The 17,060-nt window shown below is 47.9% G+C and overlaps 1 protein-coding gene across 5 annotated transcripts in view; it reads right to left on the reverse strand.

The window, feature by feature from the left end:
• The window catches only part of g (adaptor-related protein complex 3, delta 1 subunit-like garnet), a 354,723-nt gene that overhangs the window by 23,154 nt on the left and 314,509 nt on the right, over nt 1-17,060 (reverse strand). For all 5 annotated transcript variants that reach the window (XM_070524729.1, XM_065441037.2, XM_065441036.2 and 2 more), the window contains 2 exons: nt 350-397; nt 52-189 (listed from right to left, as the gene is read on the reverse strand). In XM_070524729.1, the coding sequence (XP_070380830.1) occupies nt 52-189; nt 350-397 (186 nt within the window). The remainder of the gene's footprint in view (nt 1-51; nt 190-349; nt 398-17,060) is intronic.

A 17,060-nucleotide genomic window follows, 5' to 3' on the forward strand; every position in this document is an offset into this window, starting at 1 on the left:
TTACTTCAGCTTTCAACTGTTAAGTACTGCAGAAGCAGGAGGGCTTCTTACCCCACGAAGCATCTTGGTGTTGAGTGTGTCCAGAATGTTTAGCTCCATCTCCTTGAGCTGGAACGCGCTCTGGTTGGTGAAGATCACTGACACTACAACCTGGTCCCGCACCATGGGCAGGGTACGCACTTCATATGTCTGCAAAGCATGTAAGCGCCCTGCTTACTGCCTGCTCATTCAAAGGACTCTCCTAGACTCATGCATGCTTCAGATGTCATGCTGCGCAAGTGTATCTTTAGTCTAGTTCAACTAATACAAAAAATAAAGATGACATGCTTCAAGACACAAGCTCACTCACCAGTTTGATGTTCTTGTCCTCAGCTAGTGGCTTGTAACTTGAGGCAGGCTGAAAAATTTTCACAAAGCAGACATTAATTTTGCCTCATGTGAGAACATATGTGTGCCTGGATGATTAAACGTAATATGTGGTGTATTACTGGGAGACTGAACTTAGACAAATCCAATTCATAATAAAACAAAATGCATAATTTTCTGTCAGCTTACATGCTGCCTTGAAGACACAGCTCAAGGAAAATTTGCATAATTTACACTCCTACATTATGTTCAAAATTTTCATTTTTGATGCAGGTTATACATACACGTGGTAATACAGTACATACACATGCTCTGCATCGTTGCGATTACGCAACTGTGTGATCATGCGGGATACGCAGGCTGGCTTACCGACTGCGGTACTTGACCAAAAATTCGCATGCACATCCAGTATAGTCGAGCCCACTTCTAACAATATTCAAGCGCACAGAAAATCCCTTTGTTATAACTGGGTTGGATGAAAAATGCACATGGGACAAACATTTTAATTGTAAAGAAGTACAGTCGAATCGACTTATACAGTCGGACCTGGCTATATCAAACTTGCAAAAAATTGCCTATCAGTTCAGTATAGAGCATAATTTGATATAAGCCTGCTAAATAATTGGATGTCATAAAAGCTCATACCATTTATAAGATCACTTTATTGATGAAACTAGCTTAGTTCCGCATGAAATATATATTGTCACGCTCTTACGTGCATAGCGGGTTCACGCCTCAACAAACAGTATGCAGGGGCACCGAAGAGTGATGAACGAAGACGACGACGGGTGGCTGGCTAGCTGAATCTCGACAGGCGCTCAGCTGATCAAGGCCATCGCATGTCACGGTACCCGGCTTCAAAGTAACGCCTTTTGTGGGCGTAACAGAGTGGTGGAGGTGCGGGGTACGACACAATGTACCACGGAGTCGAAACATCTAGAACTTCGCCGGAGCCGTCGTCTTGCCGGTCTCTTGCCAACAACTTTCCCTATGGCACAGGACGGAGGTGGACAAATGCCAGCTCTAGTTTCACCTGCTCGAAGGTCAGCACCAGTTGGGCCTTTGCAGCACTACATGGAACCACGCTCATTTGCGGGAAAAGTGGGCAAAGACGTCGATGAGTGGCTGACGCACTACGCAAGGGTGAGCCGCTACAACAGTTGGGATTCAGTCACTCAGCTTGAATATGTCGTACTCTTTCTGAGTAAGACAGCGCTGATGTGGTATGAAAACCACGAAGACTCCCTAACAACGTGGGAGCGCTTCGTTGAGGAAATTAAGAAGTGTTTTGGCGACTCCTACGCCAAACAGAAACGTGCCGAGAGAACACTAGCTCAAACAGCTCAAGCTCCTGGAGAAACATGCACTATATACATAGAGGAAATCCTCAAGCTGTGCAAAATCGTAAATTCGCAGACGTCTGAGGAAGACCGAGTCGGAAATCTCCTCAAAGGAATTGCAGAAGATGTATACAATTTCTTCATAAGCCGGGAACACGTTGATTCCGTCTCAGATGTCGTGCGTCATTGCCGTACATTTGAGACGTTAAAACACGTCGCATTGTGCCAAAATTTTGACGCCTGGCGATAGTGACAACCGTTGCCAGCGTCGATGAGAGCCCGTCCGCCGATCTTTCGTCTACTATACGGCAGATTGTGCGTGAAGAACTGCTGCGGCACCAGGAACTTGCGCGCGACATCATACGGCAACCTGATGCTTATTACCCGCAACACATGGCGCCTGCCGCACCCTGCGCTTCCTGGTAACCGGTGGTATGTGTCACAGACATCAACGACAGAGGAGCTCCATGGCCATGTGAGGGCACATTTACGCCCGAACACCGACCTGCAGAACACCCTCGCCCCAACAGGTTTGCACGCAGACCGACCGTTCCCCCTGTGCAGCAGGCTCAGCTGCTTCGCTCTGCTACACGACCCCCAACGGCTGAGCGGTTCGAAGGGCAGTTCATCGATCATCGTTTACCTGTGTGTTATAGCTGTGGCGACTGGGGTCACATTGCCAGGTACTGCAATCGCCGCCAACCACCGAGGTTCGACCGATCGACGATGTCTAGGCGGTACCGCGCTCCTCTGGGCGAAACACATTCGCCCTCGCACGCATATTTAGGAAGCTTGCCTCACCAGCACCCAGAACCGCTGCGGAACCATTCTCCAGCATCCGATTGCAGCTTGACACCACCACCCGCTCCTCGTGTAAGCCATCGCCCTCTCCGCAGCGTCGATACCCGTCGCCACCTCCGAAAAACTAGCCAGCACGGCCGTTGGAGGTGAGGTCGCTGGACAATCTTCGATGTCGACAGAGAGACCTTCAACCATTTGTATGTTTAAGAATAAGGTGTCTGTATTAATTGACGGGCTTTCATCCATGGCCTTAGTGGACACGGGAGCAACCGTTTCAGTGATGAGTCTTGCGTTCAAAAGCCTCCTAGGACGAAAAGTGATGTTTCGCTGGAACCGTGCCGATATGTTTCGCGGAGTGAGTGAGGAGTTGTATCCAGTGGGCGTGTGTAATGTAGACGTTACCTTGGGTGGTCAAATATTTAACGCGGAGTTCGCTGCTCTACCTCATTCTACACATGACGTAATCTTGGGCCTTGATTTTTTTAAACTGTGTGGTGCCACCGTCGACTGCAAAACGGGTGAAATCAGTGTAGGTACGAGCTTTTCTGCTGCATTTATGGAAGGCCCACCTTATCGTGAAAGTGTGCTTTGTGTATCCCGGGATACAGTTGTGCCTCCGTTATCCGCAACAAGTGTTTCAGCTGCCTGTTTCCCTATCACCGACGGAACGTTTGACGGTACTGTGGAGCCCGTTCATCTGAGTTGCATCTAGAGGAATGTACTGATACCGTATTGCACGCTGTCAGTTGTTCGTAACGTACGTGGACGTGGCGGCGTACCCTGTAGGGGGCCTCTTTGCGGTAGCCGCCGTGAACGGAAGAGACAACTCCTTGACCCTCGCGGCCTCCGTAAGGGCAGAGACCCCAGCTGCGGCTGAGACCATAGCCGCGGCACTGGTAATAAAGCAAGAAGACAGGGTAGGCAGGGAAGTCCATGTCGTTACCGACTCGCAACAGGCCTGCCGTAACTTTACCAATGGACGAACACCGCTTCTGGCGGCTCAGATTCTAGGCCCGAGGCTGCAAGAATACCATCAAATCACGTGGACGCCGGGCCACGCGGGTCTGGAGGGGAACGAGAGGGCGAACGCCCTAGCTCGAGCGCTAATCAACCGAGCGGGGCACGACGAATCGTCTCATCAATCCCCACCATTTACCTTCATGCCCCTGCCGTCCAATTACTGCGACCGACTCGAGATCCAGCGACTCAACCGCAGGATTTATCCTCCGCCTCACAGAAAGCTCAGCACTGAAGATGCCGTAGCTCTCCGACTTATTCAGACAAACACATTTCCTAACCTACACAAATATAGTAAAATGTTCCCACATACATATCGCGGCATCTGCCCCTGGTGCGGCGACACACGCCCTACACTCTTCCACATCTCGTGGGGGTGCGGGGGCAAACCTCAACACTTAAAGACGCCTAGCACGCAATTTGAGCGGTGGGAGGTACAGCTGACCGGCGATACCCTGGCGGGACAAGAAGCTCTCGTCTAGCAAGTACGTCGAGCAGCCATGGCCAGTGGAGTCCTGGAATGAGGACACCACCCACTCGACCTCAAGAGCAACCACCTCGATGGTTCTAATAAATGTTTTTTCTCTCTCTCTCTCTCAGGGACGCACTAATTTATGGACCGTAAACTGTTCGAGTGAACCTGCAATACTACCACAGGCTCTGAAACAGAGGCCCTTGATTCTGTGGATGAGTGCCATTTCGTTAATGCCTGTCCTGTGGCGCACTCCTCATTTCTGACAATGGTAAACAAGTCACTCAGCACTAAGCAGCGTCACGAAGTGGCGAATATTCTGCTAAAACATGCCAGACTGACTTTTTCCAGCAAGAGGGGCCACCATTGTTTCCTCCTTCTCGTATACACCATCGCATAGACACAAGATCTGCCCAACCGTTGCGACAGAAACCATACAGAGTCTCACCATCGGAACGCAAGGTGATCAATGACCAAATCCACGAAGTGCTAAATAAGAGGGTAATCCGAGAATCCTGTAGTCAGTGGGCAGCGCCAGTGATTCTGGTTAAAAAGAAAGATGGTACATGGCAATTTTGTGTTGACTACCACCGCCTCAACACCATCACTAAAAAGGATGTATATCCTCCTCCGCATATTGATGATGCTATCGACTGCCTCTCATCAGCGTCTTACTTTTCGTCTGTACTGGGTACAGGGTACTGGCAGATTCCTATGCACAAGGCAGACAAGGAGAAAACTGCATTTGTAACACCAGATGGACTTTTTGAATTTAATGTGATGCCGTTTGGGCTCTGTAATGTGCCTGAAACTTTCAAGCGCTTCATGGACAACATCCTGCGTGTTTTGAAGTGGGAAGGAAGTATGCATGTGCTATGAGACGACGTAGTGATTTTCGGGCGCACATTCAGTTAGCACAACGCACGTCTCGATCTTGTGCTAGACTGCTTGGACAAAGCGGGTTTGGTGCTCAACTCGAAAAGTGTCACTTTGGAGAGCGCCAAACACTCGTTCCGGGACGCCTAGTGGATAAGGATGGTATACGACCTGATCCAGTGAAGACTGCTACAGCGGAAGCCTTCAAGCAACCTCGCCATGTAAAAGAGCTACGCAGTTTCCTAGGGCTATGCTTGTACTACCACCGGTTTATTCGTGGATTTGCCAACATCGTGTACCCGCTGACATGCCTCCTCCAGAAGGGCGTTCCCTTTGAATGGACTCCTGAATGTGAAGCTAGTTTTCGTGAGCTGAAGTCTCGTCTGACGTCCCATCCCATTCTCCAACACTTCGACCATGCGGCTCCCACAAAAGTTCATATGGACGCTAGCGGTATTGGCATCGGCGCTGTCCTTATTCAATGCGTCGACACCAAAAAACACATCGTCGCCTATGCGAGTCGCTCTTTAAGCAAGTCTGAGCGTAACTACACCATTACAGAGCAAGAATGTCTTAGAGTTATTTTCGCAGTACAGCACTTCCGGTCGTACCTATATGGGCGCCCCTTCACTGTGGTGACAGACCATCATTCTCTCTGCTGGCTGGTTAATCTCCGTGATCCGTCGGGCTGGCTTGCGCGTTGGACACTTCGTTTACAGGAATATAACTTTATCGTTTCTTATAAAAGCGGCCGGTGGCACGCCGACGCTGACTGCCTCTCGCGCATGCTGCTTCCAACGACGGACTGAGACGCGGACAACTTCGACTGCTATATCACATCACTGGAGCCGGGATTTCCTTATATAAATACCTTCAAGGTCGAGCAACAAAAAGACAGAACTTTAGAACCACTGCTCATTACTGCAAGGCAATCAGCACCATCCACTCGTTTCTGCGTTCTAGATGGGGTTCTTTACAAAAAGAACTATTCTGCTACAGGCCCATGGTATCTTCTGGTGGTCTTGGAGAGTCTCCGTGTCTCTGTCTTGCGCGCTATGCATGACAATCCAACATCTGGTCATTTGGGTTCTGCGCGAACTCTCTACCACCTTCAAGAAAAGTTCTACTGGCCTAAAATGCGCCAGACAACCGCCCAGTATGTGTCCAGCTGCAGCGAGTGTCAACGTTACAAGCGTCCGACGAGTACTCCTCCTGGTCAACTCCATCCAGTGCCACCGCTCACCACTCCCTTTGAGCAAGTTGGCATCGACCTCCTCGGTCCTTTCCCGGGTTCATCTGATAGGAATCGCTGGATTATCGTGTGTGCCGATCACTTGACATGCTACTGTTTGACAGCTGCAATACCATCGGCTACTGCAACCGAAGTGTGTATTTTTCTGCTGTGTCTTGTCATTCTGCGACATGGACCTCCCAGAGTCATCATCAGTTCAATGAAGATGTGGTCGAAGAGATGCTTCGTCTAGGTGCTTCAAGGTTTCGACATTCCACCCTGTATCATCCCCAAACAAATGGCCTAACGGAACGCACAAACAGAACTCTTACTAACATGCTGTCCATGTATGTCGCGTCAGATCATAAGAACTGGGACAGCGTGCTACCTTTCATGACATATGCATTTAACACCTCAAGGCATGACGTTACGGGCTACAGTCCCTTCTTTCTTCTTTACGCTCGTCCGCCTCATTATACACTAGACACTATTTTCCCGTTTTCCAGCCACGATAATCTTTGTATATCAGAGACAGTCTGTCTTCCTGAAGAAGCCCGACGACTTGCTTCTTTACGCACTTTTGTTTCGCAAGACCGTTCGAAGGCACGCTGCGACTGCCGACGCCGACACGTGATATATGACCCTGGTGATTTAGTGTTGCTCTGGAAACCAACCAGGAAACGTGGATTATGTGAAAAACTGCTGGCCCACTATGTTGGACTTTATGTTATTACTGAGCGTATCAGCAAATTAACCTACCGCATAGCACGTCTCACATCAAATGGCCAACGATCAGCAAAGACTGAACTTTCATATGTCGCCTGTAAAAGCCCTTTATTTCTTGACAGCCTGTTTGACTTGACCGGCGGGCTTCGTGTGTGCGGAGGGAAATGTGACGCTCTTACGTGCATAGTGGGTTCACGCCTCAACAAACAGTATGTGGGGGCACCGAAGAGTGGTGGACGAAGAAGACGACGGGTGGCTGGCTAGCTGAATCTCGACAGGCGCTCAGCTGAGCAAGGCCATCGCATCTAACGCTACTCGGCTTCAAAGTAGCGCCTTTTGAGGGTGTAACAATATAATAGTCCTGTATTTTCTGCTGCTTGGGCAATTTCACTGCTTGCGACGCAGCAAGCACTTCTCCACATTATTTAAGGAGTCGGAGCAGCTGACGCCGCAACCTTCCGAATTCATGCAGAAACACCGGACTAGTGTGAGTGCACCAATCACCTTGGAGGATGTGGGCAAAGGACCGTCATTGCTTTCTTCATTGTGCCCACTTTCACTTGTGCTTGGTACGATGTCTCGGCAATGTAGTTTTCGTTTTCGGGCTCTCCTGTGGTCGTGACACCATCATCTGCACTCACAAACTCGCCGACCATTGATTCGTCAACAGCTTCAGCAAATTCTGACAGCTTGCTCCAAATTTCAGCAACACTGGCAATGGCTTCGTTGCATTCATCAGAATTTACAGTCATCACCGAGCACGCGGAGGCCGGCACATCTAAAGCAATTTTGGATGAACCGCTTGTACACGGCCGTGCATACGCGTCAGGCGCCATGGGCACCGGGTTGAGAGTTTGGCGGCATTATCCCCAATCTCACCCTTATTCTTCAAGATCGTGCCGAGACTGCTCCTCAGAATCTTGCACGTTGCGGGTTCACCCGACTTCTCACTGCGTTTGACCCAATTATGATTTCAAGCTTCACGACAGAAAGCGAATTCTGCCGCTTCATCATGGCAACACTGCGGGAAAAGGCCCATAAGGCGCAAACACAATGAACCAGAAATGCAGCGAGACAACTCATGCTTGCACCATGTTGCATGACGAGGGCACAAGAGCTTCTGATTGGTTGTCTGAGCAAGCACTGCGGGCGGGCCGGGATCATTTTTCGCAAGGGGGTGTCGACAGCATGCCCAAGGCCGCATGGTCACGGTAAGGAGAGCGGTTGGATGGAGCCGCACCACCAAATTTCTCCACAACTGTGGGGGAAAGCCAACTTCTGGGGGCACTTTTCCGTCGCTTGATGTTTTATATATCGGGTGTCGTTGCTATTTTTATTCGATGTAAGAGTAATTTTTGCTATATATACTCATCGTAGCTATACCGTGTTCAGAAATTGTTTGGTATATAGAATAATTCGATTTAAACAAGTTTGATATAGTCGGGTTCGACTGCAGCAATACAGCCAAACCTGGATATATCGAACCCAAATATGACAAATCATTGTGTAAAATCAACAACTGTAAAACCACCTTGAAAATTTTGGTATCATATTGTTATTTTATATACCGACTTACCTATATACAGGGTGTCTACCAAGTTGACATTTCCAAATTCCCTGTATTTTCCAGGTTTTCCCTGAGTGCCTTTGCAAAATTCCCTGAGTGATGCAGAACTATTTTTTATGTCAAGACGGGCTGAAACCACATCGCCCGATGCTGTCACTCTCTAGTAACGATATGAAAAATATTTTTTAAAAAATGGCTGTGGCTTAGCTAAGGTTAAGCCCAGGATGCGAAGCATACTAGCCTTTATTTTAGTTGTTGAACCACTGTTTAGCCTGGTGAACTGCTGTTGCTTGGCTATATTTGGTTCGGCTAGACGAAGAAACAACTCATGCGTTACTCTGCTTCGCCTTCAAGAGTGGAACGCGACAGCGTTCCCGTCGACCCGCCAAGGGATGTAAGACAATGGGCTACGGCGCAGCGACTACGCGCCCCGCATTGGACGCGGTGAGCGTCGAGTAACGCAGCGTTCGGCGCGGCAACGAAATGTGCGCCTGAGCAAGCGACGCACGCCTGAGCCATAGAAACAGCTCGTTTCTAAGGCAACATCGCGTTCACTAGAGGCGCTTTTGTACCGCTTTGAAGCATCATACTCGTGGCTCAGTGGTAGCGTCTCCGTCTCACACTCCGGAGACCCTGGTTCGATTCCCACCCAGCCCATCTTCCAAGAGTTGAGCCAAAGCCAGCTGGAAACAAGCGCAGCTGCTTATATACCGCCGCGACGCCGCGAGCGACGGCGCGAGTTGGAGCCCCGTTTCTCCTCTGTCGTGACGTCACGGTGTCACGTGGTATGGCATGGGGTCAAAGGTCATTGAAGGCGACACCGCCGCGCCTGAGGAGCTGGGTTGAGCTCTCGTAATATGCTTCGCATAAAAGTCAACTTAATTCAGTTTGAATACTAAGGAGTAGTGTTTATGTTATTCAAAATGAGAATAGAAAGGAGGGTTTAGTAAAATGCACAGCAAATAAGATGTCTTCAAAAAAAATTGAAAATCGAGTCGGGCATCCTCATATACGAATAAAAAGGAGATGCATACAAAAGCAAATATTTTCGAATATGAGCTATTACTATCAATTGATGGCAAGCTCAGTGGTATGAGGCCCGAACTTTGTCACAATTGAGATTCTCTCCCAACAGCTTGCAAGTCAACCTCAATTGTCTCGACATACTCTCAGCCCGCATACGATGCCTCAGTGTTGTGTTTCACTGCTTTAAAGAGTTTACTATTTTGGTTGGACGAGGGACACCTGCATCTCGGCATCAACTAACACTTTTTCTTTTTAGTTCGAGCTCCTTCCAAATGGCGGCAGCATGCTTCCTTTCCTGTTTATTGCTCAATATGTAGGTTCTTTCTGTTTTTGTCCTCCTTCCGCCACTCGTTCACCCCACGGACCATTTGAAGCATCATCTTGGTCAGTTGCACAGTCCAAGTCCGATTTTTTTTACTCTCTAGGGGCCGCGAAACCATCCGAAAACTCAGCCAGTTGGAAAAGAATGCATGCCATTTACTGCCCTTAAGGCGCTCAAACTGCCACAGGCACATTCGAAAACGCTCTGAAGGCCTGTCGGTACACGTATTAGGCATACCGGTGCTCGTACTGCAACAGGAAATACCGGATGCACGCATGTATAATTAAGCAATACATACTGTGCCCCGTGGCAATAGCCCCTTCCCACTCTTGTTATGCTTCACTGCAATACTTTTTTGTATGCTTCACCAAGTAACATTTTTGTAAGAAGACTTTCAGGAACCGGCATTATGCAACACACCGTGCTTTCCAAGCTTCTAAGTCAATCGCGAGGACCACAAAAGTGCAGTCGGTACCACTGCTGACAGCGGCGAATTCTTTCAATGAAAAACACGGCACCCAACGGCAAGGAGCTTAATAGCAAACGTCGAAGCAGCTAGGTCTAGCAATGCCACAGTTGCCAGCGTTGCCAGCGGATCTGCATACGAGAGCAGCGGTTCGAGGCGGTGAGGTAATTAAAACGGCAGCGGTAGTGGCTTTGATTATTGTGATTTCGGACCTGCGGTCGTTCGGAAAATCGGATGGTGAAGGGTTCTTGCGCCCGAAATTTCAGACTTTCTGATACATCGACTCCATGGGTGGTGGTGCCGCAAAGCCGTCCAAATTATCGGGCATCTGGAAAGCCGGTCGTTGACTGTACACTGGAAACTCCTCCAGCCTTCGACAGGGCGTAAAAACGATTCATTACGATTTCTGTATGTTACTCGAGCCAGCATTACCGCGACTTTCGACCCTTCCAACAAGATTACTGCTAATTTTCCCTGATAGAGGTACAAATTCCCTGAGTTTTCTGTGAGTTTTTCAAGACTGCTCAAAATCCCTGAGAATTCCCGGTTTTCCCGGTTGGTAGACACTCTGATATATCAAACTTTTTTGTGTTATCCGTCAGATTCGACACATCCAGGTTCAACTGTACTGGTTTTAACAATACTCAAACATAACGATGTGCAGGTGCTGCACAGTGAACTTTTGGCTGTTCTATGGTAAAATAATGTTTACTACAATGCTCCCATGCTGCATGATAGGTTATAACAATTAAATCTGACTGCTGGGTGTCTCCACAGGAGAAAAAAAAAGAATGCGAAATCCAGGAAAAAAAATGTGAGCCACTTTGCCACACCCACCTTTGTGCTGTGTAACCTGCACTGCATGCTTAGTCGCCCCTCTCTGGTCTCCTTTCCACCTCTCCGACATCAGCGAGAGGGTGGAAGGGAGACAGGCGCATGAAGCCGGCCATGCGATGCGCTGAAGGTGTGCTGTGCAGGGAACACCTGCTGCGGCAGTAGTGCACCAGGTGTTGTGTGAGGTGAGATGGCATTGCCGTGACAAAGCAGTATTAATACTTTACTTGCTGGCTCGGGCAGCACATACCGCTATGGTACATTACTTGCAGCACAATATTCAAAGCACTGCTCAGCGCCATTCAATTGGACTTTAATGCTTTTGCATTCACAACTCGTAAGAAGCGCTTAGGTGTCCTTGGATTTTTTTAGGATGTCCCTTTCTATTTCCTTTTCGTACACACATACAGTAGCCAGATTGAATTGTTGTAATCAATAATGCAGCAAAGGAGCATTGTAGTGAATGGTTTATTAATGGGAAAGCATTACTTGGCTCATTGTGCAACCCCGCCATCATAAGAAAGCCGTAGCAGAAACACGGAACACAAATTACGTCATCCTTACCTAATTTTTTAAAAAACGTGGCCACGGTGAGGATTCGATCCTATGCTCCATCACCGCTGCTACTGCTCCCTAGCCGAGCACGCTAACCACTGTGCCACCATTGCATTGTGCTACTGTTGCAACAGGTGACAATGATGAATATTTTCAAGGCTATGAATGTGGTTGGGCTTTGTCTGGCAGGCAATTCACTAGATGGCGCACGGGGCAGTGCAAGCACATGGCGGATCGGGCAGCATGTCTCATCGCATGCCTCAATGTGCATTCTCTACCGAAACATGTGGACTATGTGGCACACTATGTGAACATCAACAAAGGCGACATAATTTGCTTCACAGAGACATGGCTGAGGTCGGACGACAAAAGACAGATCACATGATACTCGTGCGCATCGCTCAACAACCTGACAATGTTGCGGCTGGTGTCACCATATACTCATACTCATATACCCCAAGCCAGGACATCAACTATGACCCATCCAGCTCGGAAGCTCCATTGGTGCAGACGGAGAGATGTGCACTGTGTGCAGTTCTTTGAAACGGGACTCGTGGTTTTGTGCATATATGTGGTGCCAAATCTGTCTCAAAGAGACGCGGCAGCCTTCATAGACAGGAATCTGCCTTCAGCTTTACGCTGCGGCACATCCATGCTCGTCATAGGAGACTTCAATCAGCACGCACGTTCAACGCAGCAGCACTAAACTCGGCAAAATTTCACCGTCACACTAAACTCAGCGACAGAACTCAGCAACAAGTAATGCTCTCACACTTACACATAAGAATTGCTTAGGTGCTCTCATAAATTCGTTTACTATGGCACACTTAAAAAGTTGACTGTGCATCGACTGCTCATTGTTTTATCCAATATATTGTTAAAGGGATTGACAACCCATTTAAAGGACACAGTTTTTTACGGCACAGCGAAAAGCTCACCGTCGATAGTGTTTACACCTGCAGCGGTTATTTCCAAAAGTGGACAGACATTTAGCAAGGAAAATGTTTCTATCTGAGCAGTCTCAAGAAATGAAGACCCCCTCTTCCAGCAATGCTGAGAAGTGAGAGTGATGCCAACAGCCTGTCCCGCAAATTACGAAAGCCACCCATCGTTCTGCTCTCACAGGAGTGAGTGCAACTGTGGTCAACCACCTATATCTTGACCTTTTCGAGCACTTTGTAGGTGGCGGTGCCACAGGAAAGTCCAAATATTTGCCCAAGTCCAAAAAGTTGGTCAGTGACATTAAAACATTTTAACTGGACAGAAACAACTATAGTCGACTTACTTATAGCATTAACAGTTTTAACAAAACTCGGGTGTGACAATGAGCAGCACCCTGAAATTTTGGGTGTTTTATGGTAAATTAGACTCCTTACTACAGCGTTTCCATGTCGCAAATATTGGCTATAACAAATACAGTCGCACCCGACTATATCAAAACCATCTAACATCGAATCATGCCTTCTATAGAACAATTTTCAAACACTATTATGACGAGAATACATAGCAGAAGATATGGTTACATAGAACAAAAAAAGCAGTCAATACAGACATATCGAACTTCAAGAAGTGCCCAACTGCCTCAGAACATGGCTTTCTCATGCAACGGCCAGGCGAGCTACCCCTAAGAAAAATATTCGGCAGATTCCACCTCACAATGACTGTCGATGGTAAAGCGTTTAGCACTGAATCAGTGTAGCAACACAAAGTATTGCCACCATTGAAACAAGTTACGCATGAGGCTTGTGCTGCAGTGGGATTATTTTTACGAACTTCCCTAAAAATACTCGGCGCCATCTAGTACCGTTGCAGTGAAGCCTACACGTGGCTACCGAAATAAATGGTGCACTGGTGTGTGGGAATGCTGAGAAACACGTCATGCCTACTCCTCTCTCGCACTTCTTTCTGGACATGCTGTGCCATCTAGTGGAACTGCTGAGAAATCTGCATGTGGCCTCTAAGAGGAGAATCATGGCACGCCAGTGCCTGCAAATGCCGAGAATTGTTCTCCCGCTTTCTGCACACTTAGCCGCACATACTCAGTGGCCTAAGTTGGTGAGAGGTTCATTTAATCCTTTCAGGGTCGATTTTTTTTATTGCAGATTCCAATTCTTCTTAGGGATTTACTTCAAAAATAATTTACCATAATTTTTTTAGGGTGACCAGAAAGTAAGAAAAAGACATTTTGCATTGGTATATATGTACTCTTCATTCATGAATAACAACAATAAAAAAGGCAATAAACTTATAAGAATTAAAAATCTGATGCCTTTTTGTACACATAGTTCAAGGCTTTCAAAAGGCACACATGAGAATATTTCACAACTTTCACCTGTTCCTGCTCTTAAGCTAATATTTACGTCCATAACGTAATCACACTGCGTAGGTGCGCACACTCAAGAAAACTGTGGTTGTGTGCCTGTCAAAAAAGCAATGTGTGACAAACTTCCGCTAATCTTCATTTTACTGCCAACCAGAGGCAATTTTACTGCCTACCAGAGGCGACGAGTGTCAAAAAAAAAAGAAAAAAAGAAAAGAGAAAGCAACGCAAACGCATACACGGCAGCATCGTTCCTATGCGCACCCTTGTGAAGACTAAATGAGCGAGAAAGAGGCGGTTGCTTTTTGAGCGATTAGTAACGAGATAGCCATCAGTTTTGCAAGCGGAAGAAGCCAAACCGCTGCCCGCCCGCGCGCCAATGCATGAGTGGTAGTATATAGACGCGCCTGCGCAAACTAGCTCTAAAACAAACCGTGCAACGGAAACCGAGAGAGGGAGGTGCAAATAAAATTCCCCGTATTTCCACATACTGGCAGCACATGACAGAAAAGAAGTTAGGAAATTGGTGCACTTTTTAAACGCACAGACGGCACCGTAAATATACGGCTTCAACCATTTTTGGACTTATTTGTGGCACCGTATATTTACGTCAATGACCCTCAAAGGGTTAAGAAGGGCACATATCCAGTGCATTCATGGCATAGCTCACTAGAGCATTGGCTTGAAAGGCGTTCATTGAATAGTGGCACATACCCAGGGCACTTGTGGCTCAACCTGCGAACTCATCAGCCTGCTGTTCGTGAGAAACCCTTGTGACGTGGGTTCGATTCTGTTGAGCAGTGGAGAAATTTAAGGTATCTTTTTCATCATTGTAGAGCGGTACATTCCCAGTGCACCTACCTAGTTACCTAAGTTCATTGAAGTGTCAATGACGTTCATTGATGAGCAGCATGCACCTACTGTCATATAACCAGTGACTCAAGTTGGCATCTAAGAGGGTCATCAACACCAGCTCAGACCAAGAGCCTAATGCCCAGTACTCCGAGCAGGCGTCAAAGAGTTTCGCTGAACAGCGATACATGTACCAACCCAGTCCCGCATCTACAGTGACTCATGCAAGCATGAAAGAGGTTCATTGAAGAGTGGCATGTATGTACACATTGACACATACTTAGTGAGCCAAGTTGGTCCACTGATTGGGATGGTTCGCCTTTGCACCCTGTTTGGTTTGGGGCACGTCAAATATTTTTATCTCCGTTAGTAACTAACCAATTTGAAAAATTACTGAAATAGAATGCTCTCTAGAGAGCACATAACAAAACAGCATATTGACACCAGGTACCAGGTGCAGCAAATCTGAGCTACCATTCAGGCAAGGAAAGGAGAAGGAGAAGTTGTTTTTGAGTCGGCCATCTTCTCGGCTAGTGCTCGTCCCTACTGGTGCAGTACATCTTGTAATAAAGACCTTCTGTAGCACATGACAATATAACGAAAATTTGGTAGGTGCCCTGGTAAGGGGCCCTTAAAGTATGAAAATACAACTGCACTTGAATGCAACATCCACATAAAAATAATATGTGCCCAACTTAAAAAAAAGTACAGCATGTCCCCACATTCGCCATCACAAAATACAATATGTGCAGAATTTACCTCTACAGATGGGCAACTTTTTTTTTTTTTAATAAGCTTTCATAATGAAAGCAGCGGCATCATTGTCGCCGTTTCAACTTTACTGGCCACAGATACCAATCAAACAAGGTGGTATTCTCAAGCGATCACTTTTAGAGATACTACTACTAGCATTACTTTCACGAGATCTTACAAGAGTCTGCATCAGACTTATCGAAATATGCAGCTAACAGTGTTCCTGGTTATCTACGCAAGTAGTGAGTTTGGTACAGTGCCATAAATGCTGGTGGTCGTATGCGTCGACCCATCTGGTGCTCGGTTACGCGAAATATCCATAATTGATAGTCTCTGTGGAAGTGATCTACCGTATAAACTGTATATAGGTCGAGTGGGAAGGTCGACCCCCTTACCTTGTAGTGAAGAAAATAGAAAAAATAGAAAAAAAATGGAGGACGCTTAAGCTTCGCCTTCAAGAGTGGAACGCGACAGCGTTCCCGTCGACTCGCCAAGGGGTGTAAGACAATGGGCTACAGGGCAGCCATCACTTACGAGGCGCCCCGCATCGGACGCAGTGAGCGTCGAGCCATATGGCCGAGCAACGCAGCGTTCGGCGCAGCAACGAAACGTGCGCCTGAGCAAGCGGAACGAACCAAAGAACTCGGTATCTCGGAGGGGGAAATGATGCACGCCAGCCAAACATCGTGATCGGCACGGGCAGAGAGATAGACAGATAGTGATCTAAAGAAAGGAAGGACGCTTGATTCTGCAGAGGGAGCAAGGTGAAGCGTTGTCAGGGGAGAGAGAGTCCGGGCCGCGACCCACCTCGCACCGGTCCTCGCAAAGCTCCAATGCGCTCGTGGCGCGCCATCTGTCGGGGCAGCGCCGTACATGGAGAGGAGGGGGTCATCTGTGTTTGCCGCAAGATGGCTCTGCGTGTGCGGAAAGCGCAGAAGAAATGCAGCGGAAACGCACTTCGCTACTCGTGTAATTGCGACTTCTGTAAGTTACATGTTCATAATTACCGATATACACCGCAGTATACTTTCCATGGCTTGTTTCAAAGGCAACACTGCATTCACTAGAGGCGCGTTTGTACCGCTTGGAAGCATCGAACTCGTGGCTGAGTGGTAGCGTCTCCATCTCACACTCCGGAGACCCTGGTTCGATTCCCACCCAGCCCATCTTGGAAGTTGTTTTTTATTTATGGAGTGCCTGCCGTGATTTATCGCTCACGGCCAACGCCGCGGACGCCGACGACACCGGCTTTTCTGCGACACGAGTTCCTTAACGCTGTCGCGTTAAAAGGAAATATTGCCGAAACGCACTTATCTGCAACGTCGGCTGCGTCTCTGAACCACCGGAGTTGTGACTTTAGTCCGAACTTTCATCAGCGTCGTCGGAAGACGATTCTTTGTCACTCACCGCCTCCCACAGCACGTCGTCCTTGGTTCCATCGAGCCTGTTGCTTATGCAGCACTTCTTAAAAGACTTCTGCGCCATGGCATCTGGCAAAGAATGCCAGGCCGACAACACCCAGCTGCAAACGGTCAC

This window comes from Dermacentor albipictus, chromosome 9, assembly GCF_038994185.2.
Source record: "Dermacentor albipictus isolate Rhodes 1998 colony chromosome 9, USDA_Dalb.pri_finalv2, whole genome shotgun sequence".
Classification (NCBI taxonomy): Eukaryota; Metazoa; Arthropoda; class Arachnida; order Ixodida; family Ixodidae; genus Dermacentor; species Dermacentor albipictus.